A 14398-nucleotide genomic window follows, 5' to 3' on the forward strand; every position below is an offset into this window, starting at 1 on the left:
TATGATTTCTTGAGGAGTAACTAACTGGTCTGTTCCACCCAGTACTGCCTTAAGTCTACTGACATGAAATACACGATGAACTTTCACATGAGAAGGCAAATCCAATTCATATGCAACTGAACCAATCCGTCGTGTAATACGAAATGGTCCACAGTATCTAGGGGATAATTTCGGAGATCGACCTGTCCGTCAAGTCTCGGAATCTTTCAGAACTCGCAAATACACCATTGTTCCTTTTTAGAGAACTCTCTGGATGAACGATGTCTATTAGAATAAAATCTATCTCGGTCTTGAGCACTTCTAATAGATTCCTTCGCAACTTGTAACATTTCTTGCATATCTTGCAAAAAATTACGTGTTGCATCATGCTGAAGTCCTGAGAATCCCACTGTAACAGGTGATCTAGGTTGAAACCCATACATAAGCATGAAAGGACTAAAACTTGTACTCGTATGCTTAGTACTGTTATATGTAAATTCTAACATAAGAAGATAATCCTCCCATGAACTCTGTCTTTTGGATACATATGCTCGAAGCATATCCTCCAAAATCTGATTCGCTCTTTCAGTCTGGCCATCAGACTGAGAATGATATGAGGAACTCAAATTCAAAGTTGTTTCCAACTTCTCAAAAACAAGTTTCCAAAAATCACTCGTAAACTTAGAATCCCTATCACTGACTATGTCCTGTCGGTAACCCGTACAGTCTAAACAATTGCTCGATAAATTATCGTGCTAATTACGTAGCTGTAATAGTCTTCCGGGTCGGTAAAAATCTAGCCATTTTTGTCAAGCGATCTACCACAACCCAAATAGAATCGTGGCCTTGATGTGTTCTTGGCAATCCGGTAATAAAATCCACAGAAATACTTTCCTATTTATTACCTGGGATTTGCAAAGGATGCAACAACCCAGCCTGTCTAAAACGTTCAGCTTTATTTGCTTGACAAATTTGACACTTGAGAACATAATCTTCTACATACCCTTTCATCTTTGGCCAATAAAAAGTATGTTTCACTAACGATAATGTCCTGTGTACCCCAGGGTGTCCAACAGAAGGGGCATCGTGACACTCCTTAAGAATCTTGGACCGAATGTCCAAAATCTGTGGTAAACAAATTTTGTCATTACGAAATAGTAAACCATTCCGAATCATCCACTGGCCTCCTGCAGTCTGAATGGTAGGCTGTTCAGTCATCAAGTCTTGCTCAATCAATGAGCTCCCGTCCTGGATCTTCTGCCAAAATGAACCAAAATAACTATCAATCCTGCAAAGCCCTCTCAATGACTGAAATAAGTCAGTAGAAATCTCGGTGAACGACAAAGTATTCACCTCTCTAATTCGACTAAAGCGCATCTGCAACACTATTCATGGACCCTTTTCGATAACGAATCTCAAAATCAAAATCTTACATTAACTCAGCCCAACGAGCTTTCCTTCCTCTCAAATCATCCGCATCACACACATACTTGATTGACTGATGTGATCAGTCAATACCACAAACTTGGAGCCATATAAATAATGTCTCCAAACCTTGAGAGCGTGAATCACAGCATAAAGCTCCTTCTCAAGGGTTGGCCAACGAGATTGAGTGTCGTCTAGCTTTTTACTTTCAAAAGCAACAGGTCTACCATCTTGAAATAAAGCAGCCTTGATTTCATAGTCGCTGGCATCAGTTTCAAGGACATAAGGCCGACTAGGATTGGGTAATGCTAAGATAGGTGCTTCCTTGACTTTATCTTTCAAAAGTCTGAAGGCCATATCCAGATCGTTATTCCAAGTGATAGGCTGATTTGACTTACGTCCATGACCTTTGAACAAGTCGGTCATTGGTAGTGTGAGCTGAGAGTACTCCCACACAGATTTCCGAAGAAAAACAACAAAACCGAGAAAAGAACGAAGTTGTTTCACTGTTCGTGGTATAGGCCAATCCAGAACCTTCTGAACTCAATCATAATCAATGCTCAATCCATCTCTAGTGATCTTGTGTCCCAAGTAAATGATGTCTGTCATAAAAAACTCACATTTACTTAACTTAGCATATAGTCGATTCTGTCTTAAAATAGATAAGACAATCGTGAGGTGTCTAACATGATCCTCAAGAGTACGACTATATATCAAAATATCATCCAGGAACACAACCACAAATTTCCCCAAATGTTCACGAAAAAGATCGTTCATCATTTGCTGGAAAGTGGCTGGAGCATTGGTTAACCCAAAAGGTAATACGAGAAACTCGTAATAGCCATACCTAGTCCGAAGGGCGGTTCGTTTGACATGCTTTTCATGAATACGTATCTGGTGATAGCCAGTACATAAATCTATCTTCGTGAAATATTTCGCTCCTGCTAACCGGTCAATCAGGTCATCTGATCTAGGGAGAGGATAACGGTTCTTAATTGTCAACTTGTTCAATCTCTTGTTATCTATACACATTCTCCAGGTGTTGTTCTTCTTTCTTCTAAGCAACACAGGTGCACCCCAAGGTGATTTACTTGGACGGATCTAGCCCATCCTCAGATAATCTTCGAGTTGTTTAGCCAACTCATCTTCCTCAGCTTGGCTCATCCTGTAAGGTGGAATACTAACAGGATGAGCACCAGGGATCAGGTCAATACAATGATCTACTGCCCTTTCAGGTGGTAAGCCCGATGGCAGTTCCTTAGGAAATACATCTTGAAACGAGTCAAGTATCTTCTGTAATTCTTTGCTTTCAAATACACTTAATTCATTGACATCCATAGAAGGTATAAAAAATGAAGAAAGTGGAATCAATACACAATGGAAAGCGGTATACAAAGAAGAATCCATTATATTTTCAAAATCAACTGTATTTACAAGAGGTCCCTGAGAGGGATGTATACAATCACCTAAGATACTATACCGGGTGTTCTTATGTTGAAAAGAAAAAATATGACTAGACCAATCTATCTGGACTTGAAGAGTCTTAAACCACTCAATCCCTAATAACAAGTCTACATGTTCTAGGTGCATAATATAGCATTTCAGAGTATCTTTGTAGTCCTGAATCCGGATTCGTAGCATCTCCACCTTTCGATCCCATACTTTCCGACCCGCAGGTAGGCATACCTCATAGGTATGATTGCTGGGTGTCGTATCAAGAACCAATTTCTGCATAAGTTTATAGTTAACAAAGTTGTGTGAGCTGCCAGGGTCTAAAAGTGTGACATGTGAGAGCTTAAGACCGTAGTAATCACAACCTTAGTCTAGATAAACTGCACTTAATGATGTTTAAGAGATAAACAAATATGTGTCAATGCAATGCAGCTATATTAGATGAATGAATGCGGTTACAATGAGATCCAAATGGATCTATACTGCTGAATATGCTGCCTATATGCTGAATATGCTGAATGAACTGCTGTCCACTATCTTTCCCTTGTCTCCTGGGAAGGAAACGCTGAAGGGATGCTTTGGAACAGATGCTATGCTGACCTGATGATGAAACGCAGATGCTCTCCAACACGGGAAGGTGGATGCTCCATGCGTTTGCAGATCTGATGGCTGAACTGAATGCGTTTGCTAAATATGATGCTGATGATGATGCATTGCTGATTATGCTGATGCGTTGGCTGGATATGCTGCTCCCAAAGCTTCCTGGACGAGATGCGTTGGAGAACACACTGCTGAATGCTGCTATGATGAGCTTGGATTGCTGAATGGAGAGGCTCTTCTATTTATATGAATGAGGGCTGCTGGTCGGCCAGCATTAATGCACTCGGCCAGCTACTGAATGTCCACGACTGGGCATAAATGCCATAAATGCCAGTCGGCTGGTCATAAATGCCTGAAAAATGCCTGTAAAATTGCATAAATGCCTGTAAAATACCTAATGATGCTAAAATGATGCCATGTCACTGTACACCTGACTGGTGTGCACGTGACAAAAAGAATGTGGATTCTATGGCCATTCACTTCTCCATAAACTCGAAGAAGATCATGCAAGCCAAAAACTTTAGAGTTGAACAAACAATCAGAACATGTACTAGGGCGGGAAAGTACAATAACTGACGTACCTGTCAAAGACAACTGGTTAGTTGCCTTTAGCTTGGGTCCTGCGTTGGTCTTTGCACCCTTTTGTTTCGGGCACTCGTTACACATGTGTTCTTTTTCTTCGCAGATGAAGTGACGCCCCTCCTTCTTGAGCTTCAAAGCTCTAAGGAGACATTTCTTCTTCGCTGGTGTCGAACTTGAATTCTTCGAAGGTTGGTCCGAAGACTTTCCTTCAGTTGTGTTAGCCATTGGTGCGGAGAACTTTCTTTTGTGCTTGTTCCCCTACTCGGTAACGGGTTTAGACTTGGAAGAGACCATTGTATCATCATAGATACGAGCTGAATGAATGGCCTCGTCCAAAGTTTTGCATTTTTTATTTTTAACCTGTAAACGGTATGAGTCGGAAGCGGTTACAAAGAACCCCAAAAGAGTTATGGGATCCATCTTCGTAGCTTTCATCTGCAAGTCCCTAAATTTCTGGAGATAGACCTCATAAGTGAGGTGCTGCGAGGTCATGGTCAATGCTGTAAATCGCGCAACAACATCATAATCATCCTCTTTCTTGAGGAATTCTTTCTTGAAGACATCTTCGAATTGTGCCCAAGTCGTTGGCTTAGGGTTGAGTTCCTTCCACCAAAGCAAAGCTTTGCCTGAGAGGAAACCTGCTGCTAACTGGATCTTTTTCCCATCGTCATATGGATGGAACTGAAAATGCACTTGCCACTTATGTAGCCAAGTGTCCACTATCTCCTTGGTACGCTGTTTTTGCTCGCCCCCGAACTATTCCAGAGTAATGTTGGGGCCTAAAGCAGAGGCCAAGGTATCCATACCCGAAAGAGTAGATAGAGTAGTAGTCAAAAGAGAGATGGAGTTCTGCAAAGCCTGCATCTACGCGGCAATTTGTGCTTGACGTTCCGAAGAAGAAGCTTCGAGAGCAACTTTAAACTCTTGGAAATCTGATTTTGACACATAATCATCGAAAAGATTGGCATCGGTGTCTTTTGTAGCCGGCAAGCCTTCGCGTTCGATAAGGGGCTCCAACTCGGATTCTTGGGTCAACATCTTGAAGAGGACAAGGGGAGAGAAAATTCGATCTTGCACAAGAAAAGTGCTAGAGAACTTGAGAGCTTGAGAGCTTGAAAACTTGCGAGATGTGTAGCAAGAAGCCCGCTTAAGGGGAATATATAGGCTTCCCCAAAAGCAATCTTAAGCTTAAGGGGGATATATAGGCTTCCCCAAAAGCAATCTTAAGTTTTTGCTTTTGTGTTTTATATATATATATATATATATTCTGTTTTCTTTTTAAAAAAACACCTTTAAGCATTAAGTAGGTTTTTTAAACCTTTTACTAAGGTTTAGGAAAAAAACGAAAGCATGAGAAAAAAAAAAACTCACGCTTTGTAGCTTTTTCACTAAATCCTTTGCCTCCTTCCTGCCATCCGTCGAAGTGCCTTGCGCTCGCTTGCCAACACCGTCTGCGATCAGCGCCCACCTGTGTGAACCAGCCGCTGATGTGCTTGCTCGACTACTACTGGCTAAATCGGCGCACTACACCGGCGCCTTCGCAAACAGCCAGACTGCAAGCGTGTGCGCCTACGGGCGCTAAGCCACCCGCCTACCCGCCTGTGTGAACTAGCCCACGCAATTATGCAAAGCGAGACCCAATATTGTGTCCTCTTCTCCCTCCCTCCCTCCCTCCCTCCCTCCCTCCCTCCCTCCCTCCCTCCCTCCCTCTCTCTCTCTCTCTCTCTCTCTCTCTCTCTCTCTCTCTCTCTATTTTTCTGCACATCTATATTCAATTGTGTGTTAATTTCGTCACGACAAGTGTGCTGTTTTCTGAGCATTGAAGTTACCGATCTCCCCTGAAGCTTCCGCATGTTACAAGTGCATAGGCTCAAGATTGGTCATCATTGGTGCTTCTACAGCCATGTAGAGTTAAGCCCGACTCTTGGTCCTCCGAGATCTTGCGTTTGGCTTATCGTCAGTCTCTTCAAAGAAATAAATCAAATACTATTCCAGTAACGGGATAGGGAGCTCTTCAGTGGGTAATTCGGGACTCCATACGGTGTACAGTTTCTATCTCTCTCTCTCTCTCAAATCTCTTAAAGTTTGAAGTCTTAAAGTGAATTGCTAAACTCGCGAAACTCAAGATACAGAAGACGGTGTGAGCATTTGTGTGATAGGATCCTTAATTACGAATACTTCCGCTGCATGTTACATGTTCCTTGCTCAGTGTGGTGTACTGTGCAAAATCCCCTATGCCTTCTCTCTCTTCTTCTCCCTATCTTTATCTCTTGGATACGTGGTTGAGTCTGTCATGGCACGCCCCGTTGGGCTTACAACGGTGTTGATGGGCGCACCAGGCTGGCCGGATCCAAGAGGATATGGTTGTGAGACGAATATCGAGTCAACATCAACACTGGTCAAATGTTTGGTACATGTTTCATAACATTTATATTGGAAATCTGGCATAAGGTGCTCATGGCTTACTTCAATCTTTGCCTATCCCAAACCAACCATGGAAAGTATTGCAATGGATTTCATTATGGATTTCCCCATAACATCTTTTGGGAATGATGCGATATGGACTATTGTTGACAGATTTAGCAAGTAGACACGCTTTATTCCTTTTAGAAAGATCATTAAAGCCCACCATATAGCTCGAATTTTCTTAGCGTAGGTCTTCAAACATCATGAGATGTCCATGTCAATTGTAGGAGGTAGAGACCCAAGGAGGACGAGTCCCTTTTGGGGGCTTGTTTAACAATAAGGACATGAAAATTAGTTTTTCGTGTGTCTATCATCCTCAAAAGGATGGGCAAAGTGAAATAGCAAAATCATGTGTGCTTGATATGCTGAAATTTTATGTAGTTGAGCAAAAATCAGCTTAGCATACTATTGGGTTAGGGTTTCACAGAAACAGAGAACACACAAAGAAGTACACAGCAGCAAGGTCTCTCAAGAGAGTGAGAGAGAGATGGTGATTGATACTCAAAGAAAGATGAGATACAAATGTGTAGAGTGAGTGAGTTAACTCCACAATATCAAAATACAAAATATGTGGTGTTCTTTCACACCTAATATCCAAGGGGGAAAACCCAAAGGGAGAAAAGTGCCCTTGGTTAGCCCATGTTCACATGTGACACTACTCATATCCTATGTGGCATAACTCATAGCATATATGCCAATAAATCCCTCCTATAGTGGCAATGTGAACCTGTACAAGGTCCGTGCAGATCACTCTCTGTAGAAGAGTAAGCCTAAAGCTTTGTAGAAAGCTTCAAACTTCTCTCGAGGCAACGCCTTCGTGAACAGATCTGCAACATTGTCCTGTGTAGAGCAATAAGATAATGAGATCTCCCCTGCATGAATCCTCTACCTGACATAGCGATAATGAATCTCTATGTGCTTAGTACGTGCATGAAACACTGGGTTTCGTGCCACGGCTATAGCACTCTGATTGACAGTGAGGATGGTGGTGGGTGGCTGCTAACACTCATGAAGATCAACCATCAATCTCCTCAGCCAGACACAATCTATTATGGTTGTAAAGACTGCCTTGTACTCAGCCTCACAAGTAGATGTGGCAAAAGTAGGCTGCTTTTTGCTCAACCATGATATGCATGAATGCCCCAAAAAGAAACAATTCCCACTGGTGGATTGCCGTGTATCATAGTCACCAACCCAGTCGGAATCACTGTAAGCATGTATCTGCAAGCTGCCCCCCTAAGATATACCAACACAAGATCCAAGGAGAGCCCTGAAGATAGCGGAAGATCTGCTTCACTACTTGCCAATGCTTTGTACCTGGGCTGTGCATAAATTTGATACACTGGGAAACCCCAAACTGAATATCCGGGCGTTTGTTGCATAGGTATATGAGGCAGCCCACTGCGTGGCTGTAAATACTCATATCAAAAGGCTCTCCATCATCATACATGCTCAATTTCACCCCTGGCTCCATCGGAGTAGAGATGGGCTCACAATCTTGGAAGCCGCAACAGCTTTTGAACGTACTTTGATTGGTATACAAAAACCCATATCCCTTAACCTTAGGTGGACAGCATCTAGCAGAAAGTTTAAGTCCAGAACTCAGCAGAAAGTGGAAAGACTTCTAGGCCTTCAAATTATAAGAGGTCATTAGAAACAACCAGATTGTTTCGTACCCAGCCTGAAAAGCACGTAATGCACAATGAGGTATCTGTCTACAGAATTGAGCCTTCTTTTGCATTCTACTTTCCATCCTAGGATGACAGGGAATGAAATGATGATTCTATGGTGATAGATACAACTGCATATAGCATAAGAGAACCATACATAGAAGCATACCTGAAGATATAAATGTAAGAAACTGATGAGAAGGGTCAAGACCAATGATGTCACTAGGACTTTGCTGTTTAGCTTTCTCCTTTCCCCCTGCTCCTGAGCTTCCATCAGACACACCAGCTGCTGGACGTGCACATAAGAGTGCTGTCATTGATGCTCTTTTCCTACAATGCATGGCTGCAACCGCACCAAGTGGGACATCGCAGACCAAATCCCCACTTACAACCTGCAGGCACAAATCTCAGGGGAAACCAGGAGAAAGAATAGCAGTTAAGAAACTAGAAGCTCCAGTTATTGGGCACTCAACTCAAAAACATAGGAAAAATCCACCATACAAGAATGTGATCTGCAGTGAGACGATGGGAAACAGCTCTCAAGGCATCTGCCGTACCGACATCCTCTGCCACAGCTGCAACCTGCAGTGAAGAAGGGCAAACATTAGCACGCCTCCACACTTTCCCTTGATTCTAGCCATGTTGCACTCTTCCCGGTTTAAGTTTTCACCTCTACATGTAGACGATCATCATAGGCTCCTGATATCCAACCACCAACCCGTACTGCAGCGTCTGTGCCCGCCACTACCTGCATCACAGACCTTCATACATCACAACCTCTGAACCTTACAACTGTAATCTAAGTCAACTCCCTATTTCATCACTGTATACAAATCCACTTCAAAACCGTTGGAATGTTAAGGGAACAACTGTGCTACTCATACAAGTGATAAATGATGAGAGTGCCTGAAAACCTTAGGCATGAGAGCACTTGAAACCCAGCCTTAAGTGGGCTAATGAACACCAAACATGGCTTCAACAGCTCTAGGCATAACAGTACTTGTAAAGTTGACAAATGAATGTGCTAATTAGCTTTAGCTATGGAAAAGGCTTCCTGAGTGTGCTTTAAAATCCTATTCACAACGATGGCTAAAATATGTATTGAAACCCTAATCACAGCAACCGACTAAGTGTGCTTAGACCCTAATAACATCAATACACCACATGCTTTAGCAAGCCAAACCTTGTTTTTTGGGCTTCAACACCATATCCATACAAACTTGGTTCTTAATCCATAATTCATCATAACTTGGTTCGTAATCCATAATTCATCATATCCATACAAACTTGGTTCTTAATCCATATCCATACAAACTTGGTTCTTAATCCACAATTCATCATAACTTTATTTTTTAGGGTGAAGTCTAATGTGACCCTGAGTCTTCTCTTTCAAGCACCGCTAGATTCAGCAAGTGACTCCAACTGATTCTGCTTCCTTTTCCTTTCTCAAAATCCCAAGGGTATGTTATTTACATTGGCAAGCTGTTTCGTGAGATTATATGAATAGATTGACAGTTCTTGCAGCCAAAGAATTTCTTCTTCTAATAAGGTAATCTTGTTCTTCATGTCAGGTTTTTGAGCTTCCAATGAAGTCACTTTAGTGTTTAAAAGCATCACAACAATGGCATCGTTACGCTGATCACAAAAGTGGCTTATGTGTGCTCCTAGGGGCAAAGCCGAGAAGCAAAAGATGAAAACGAGGCACTTACTATGATGAGATTTTTCAGATTGCTCGCTTCAAGAAGCTCCAGCAAGTAGGAAAGAACCGGCCGATTCCCAACAGGAAGCAAAGCTTTTGGAACGTCCTGCATAGATACAGAAACCACAACCCATCCGCATCACAGAGGTTCCATTGATTTCTAAATTTCGAGGGCAGCAAGCCAAATAGGCGTAATTGGGCACCTTAGAAACAAGAGGGAATAGCTTCTTGGGCGTTCCCCCGGCCAGCACCACCACTTGGAAATTCATGGGCTGACCCATGACCTGCTGCAACGGCCTCCCCCGGGCTGCAATGGCCTCCCACCGCCTTCTTTCCAACTCTCTACTAACAGCTATGGTTTACCACTACGCAAAATAACTTATATGATACTTGACTATATACATACATGATGTGATAAATCTTTTTCTTGAGTTCATTCATTAATTTTTTGAGGGCGCAAGTATAGTTTAAAGTTAAATAAGACGATATTTTTTAGTTTTTTTTGCCAAGAATCTCGCATGATCCTGCTTCGTTTTGTGACATATGGCATTTCTGCTCGCTTCTAGAAAATGGCTTCTTCCCTAGCCACGTAGCATTTGCACCCTTTCTTTCCCCAAGTTCCTAGCGTGCAGATGATGGTGCAAGAGGTGTAGGAGTATGCATTTTGCTCTTCAAAGCGTGCAAAAGAGCAAGGGAGGGAGGGAGGGAGGGAGGGGACCAGGCTAGGGGAAGGTGGTGGAGTCGAGCAAGCGGGTCAGGCAAGGCGACCAGGGGAAGATGGGGGAGGTGAGCAAGCGGGTCAAGAGATTCGAGGGGAAGGCAAGGGAGGCAAGCAGGCGGGTTAGGGGACGCGAACCGCCGAGGGGAGCAACGGGTGAGGAAAGGCGATCGGCTAAGAGGCGAGCAGTTGAGGGGCTACAACTAGTGCAAGGGAGCAATGGGTGAGGAAAGGCGATCGACTAAATAAGAGGCGAGCAGGCGAGGGGCTACACATTTCTCAGCGTAGCAAGGGTTATTAATTAATGCCCGTGCAACAAGCATTAAATAATCAACCTCACAAATAGGGTGAATAGGACACCCTCACAAATGGCACCCATATTCTAATGGCTTCATGTAACCATTATGCAAAATAACTTATATGATGTGATCATGAATATACATGGAATGAATAACAAAAAACATATTTTTTACAATAGTTTGGTACTTAAGTAGATTTTTTACAACTCACAGCCACATTTAAATTAAGAGAAACCTAGTTTTGGTGTGTAAAGCAGATTATTTTTTTACAACTTATTGCCACATTTAAATTAAGAGAAATCTAGTTGTGGTCTATATTCTTGAAGGCCTCTCTAAGACAGTTGCTTTCGATTAGGACCTTTATTGCACTTGGAGAATAATTATTTTTCTCAAATAGAAAAATTAAAGTAAACCATGGACTTGAAACAAATTAGTAGCATGAACCTTACGTAAATAAATTTATACCAAAATAAATAAAGAGAATAGCTTGAAAATAAGAGAGAGATCACTGTGTGGACACAAGATTGATGAGTATGGCCCATTGTACCACTCATCCATATTTATATGTATTAAAGCTTGCTTTTCAAAAAGACAACTCTCAAAAATAAAGCTTAAGAGCTTTTTGAGCGTACAAGCTCTTCTAAAAATATAGCAAACTAAAAATATCAAGCCTTGGGCCTACCAAAAGTATAAATAAATACTAATTGGTATGTACAAAGGTTTAAGGCCTTAGCCTTCCAAAAATATAAATGCCAAAAATATATAACCATAATAGGTGTTCATATATCATCCAAGATATCTCATTGTGGCATTTAGTCGCATGATGAGCCGTATATTCTCGAAGCACCAAAATATCATGGTTGTTTTCTTTAATGACATCTAGTCTTTAGCAAAGATGAAGATGAGCACGAAAAACATCTAGAGATAGTATTCAATCTTTTGAAAGAGAATCAACTTTAGCAAAGATGAAGATGAGCACGAAAAACATCTAGAGATAGTATTCAATCTTTTGAAAGAGAATCAACTTTATGCCACTCCGGATAAGAGTGAGCTCTTTCAAAAATAAATTGAATACCTTGGGCATATTGTGTCTGCTGATGGAATTCGTGTAGATCCTAAAAAGATAGAGATCATTAGATCATGGCCTAGACCAAAAGATATTCATGAGTTGAGATCTTTTCTTGGTCTATGTTCTTACTATAGGAGATTTATCGAAAACTTTGCTTTACAAAGCGCATTACTTGACTGAATTGTTGAGAAAAAGGCTAAAGTTTTTCATTAGATTGACATGCAAGAAAGGTGTTTCAGTACTCTTAAGTATGCACTAACCCATACATTTGTTTTAACATTACCTTATTTCCTTAGACCATTTGTTGTGGTAGTATACCTAATGCTAATGGACATGGTATTAGTGTTGTGCTTATACAAGATAATCATCCAATTGCCTTTGAAAGTAGAAATTTTGAAACCATCGGAGCTTAAGTATAACACTTATGATAAAGAATTGATTATTGTTGTTCATGCATTGAAAATTTGGAAGCATTATCTTATGGATTCTAAGTTCATCATTAAAACTGATCAATAAAGTATTAAACATTTGCTTTCACAACTTTTAATATCGGATAGACATATTAAGTGGGCATCTTTTATTCAAACTTTTCAGCCAGTTATTTTATATGACCTGGTTATGATAATGTTTTTGCTAATGCTTTGAGTAGGAGACCTAGCATTAGTAATATATCCATTATTGACAGGATTTCTTTTGATAACATGAAAGGAACTTACAAAAAATTATTTTAATTTTTGTATAATAACCTTCTATCTTGACTCGATCCAGGGTCTTGAGTCTTTGCTCCACCTCGAGGATAAATTTCTTTGACTCATTAGGGACTTTGCTTAAGTTTCATTTGGTATTCTTGACAATGTACATGAGTGCCATGTACATGAGGATCATATCTTCTATCTTCATGCATTTGTCCTTAAGTTAGTTTTCAAATTACTGTTTGCACCATAGTTTTGCAACCATCAATCCGTAAGCATATCACAATCTTTGTTTACTGAGTTGCTCTAAGGCAACTAGCCTCATCAAAAGGTTTGAATGCCTAGTGGAATTAGCAAGTGATTAGGCTAGTTACTTTAAGATAACTAGCTTAATCACAAGGTTTAGATGCCTAGTGGAATTAGGCTAGTTACTCTAAGGCAACTAGCCTCATCACAAGGTTTGAATGCCTAATGGAATCACTTAGGGTGATACCATCCTAGCAAGTGTTATCTTATATTATTCTGCTAGATTGATCGTCAATTAGTTGTAGCCTGAGAAGCCATCCAAGAAACTAAAAGCCTCTGCTCTCCCCAGCGACTCTTTCTAACATGTGATTAGTGTAAAAAGGCAGCAATACGCATGTGGCGACAATAACCTTTTTGAGGTTAACACACACTCTAAGCTTTATATTCTTCTTGGGAATGATTACTATTGGTGACTGTTAATCCCATTTTGTATTAACAAAGATGATCCTCCAATTGAGGACATTAATAAGTGTTATGTAAAGGCATTATAAAAGTTGTACATTCTATGATCTCGGCCACCCAAGGCCTTAGTTAGTAAGTTTTGGGCGCCCACATGTGAATAAGGGCCAGATGTATAAAAGAAAATTTATTATAATGAAAGAACACAATCCCCCTTTGTGCTATGAGAGTTCTTGCTTTATCTTATGAGAGAGAGAGAGAGAGAGAGAGAGAGAGAGAGAGAGAGTGTGTGTGTGTACTCTAGTACATGTTCCTCTTCTATGCATGTGCATTGGAGAGTGAGAGGAAGATTGCCTTGCATTGTGGTGTGAGAGCGACTCCGTGTGGTGACAACGTGGAGGTGGAGATTGGAGGAGTGGAGCTTCCCAAAGCGAGCTTGGAGAACCTCAAGGGACGTGAGTTCGAAGCATTGATAAGTACCCAATGATAGTTGTTATCTATTGCTTCTTCCGATTGGGAATGGGTAGAGTTCTCTCTGAGAGGTGCAGTAGCCCATAACATTTTTGGCGCTGCCAAGGAAACATCATTATTTCTTCCATCCTCTTAGAGCTCCAGCTCCCATTATGCAAGATTCACTATTGCCTTTGCATTTTGAAGGTGCATTGTGATAAAAATTTGTAGATAAGGTTTGTGTGAAAGAGAAGGAATTAGAGTAGTTATGGAAAATTGTGTGTTTGGAAGTGTGGGTGAGTACTTGGTAGTATGTAAAGGAAAGCTACACTTGGTTTTACTTTTAATTTTGTTGTTTTCGTCACAAATTTCTAAAGCGTGAGCTAGCACTTGGTGACACGCCTTGTACTGTTTTTTCTAAAAATCATAAAAACTACAAAAACAAAGAGCCATTGATTGTGTTGGTGACTTGCATTGCACTCCAAAGGCTTGGCACAACCTTTCTGGAACTTTTGAATAGGGAAATCACACTAAAACCATCATTCTGTTGACGCGGCTGTTAACACATGAACGAGCAGGAAACAGTTCACAA

The 14398-nt window shown here is 41.1% G+C and overlaps 1 protein-coding gene across 1 annotated transcript in view; it reads right to left on the reverse strand.

Annotated features, from left to right (window-relative positions):
- The window catches only part of LOC147632434 (transferases/nucleotidyltransferase), a 30821-nt gene extending 20565 nt beyond the window's left edge, over positions 1-10256 (reverse strand). The window contains exons 1-5 of the mRNA XM_086807258.1: positions 10077-10256; positions 9884-9979; positions 8845-8922; positions 8676-8756; positions 8344-8566 (exon numbers count right to left, since the gene is read on the reverse strand). Of these exons, the coding sequence (XP_086663384.1) occupies positions 8344-8566; positions 8676-8756; positions 8845-8922; positions 9884-9979; positions 10077-10154 (556 nt within the window). The 5' untranslated portion in view covers positions 10155-10256. The remainder of the gene's footprint in view (positions 1-8343; positions 8567-8675; positions 8757-8844; positions 8923-9883; positions 9980-10076) is intronic.
- Between the last annotated feature and the right edge of the window lie 4142 nt (positions 10257-14398).

This window comes from Cibotium barometz, chromosome 13 (assembly GCF_041138505.1).
Source record: "Cibotium barometz isolate CiBa-2024 chromosome 13, ASM4113850v1, whole genome shotgun sequence".
Taxonomy (NCBI): Eukaryota; Viridiplantae; Streptophyta; class Polypodiopsida; order Cyatheales; family Cibotiaceae; genus Cibotium; species Cibotium barometz.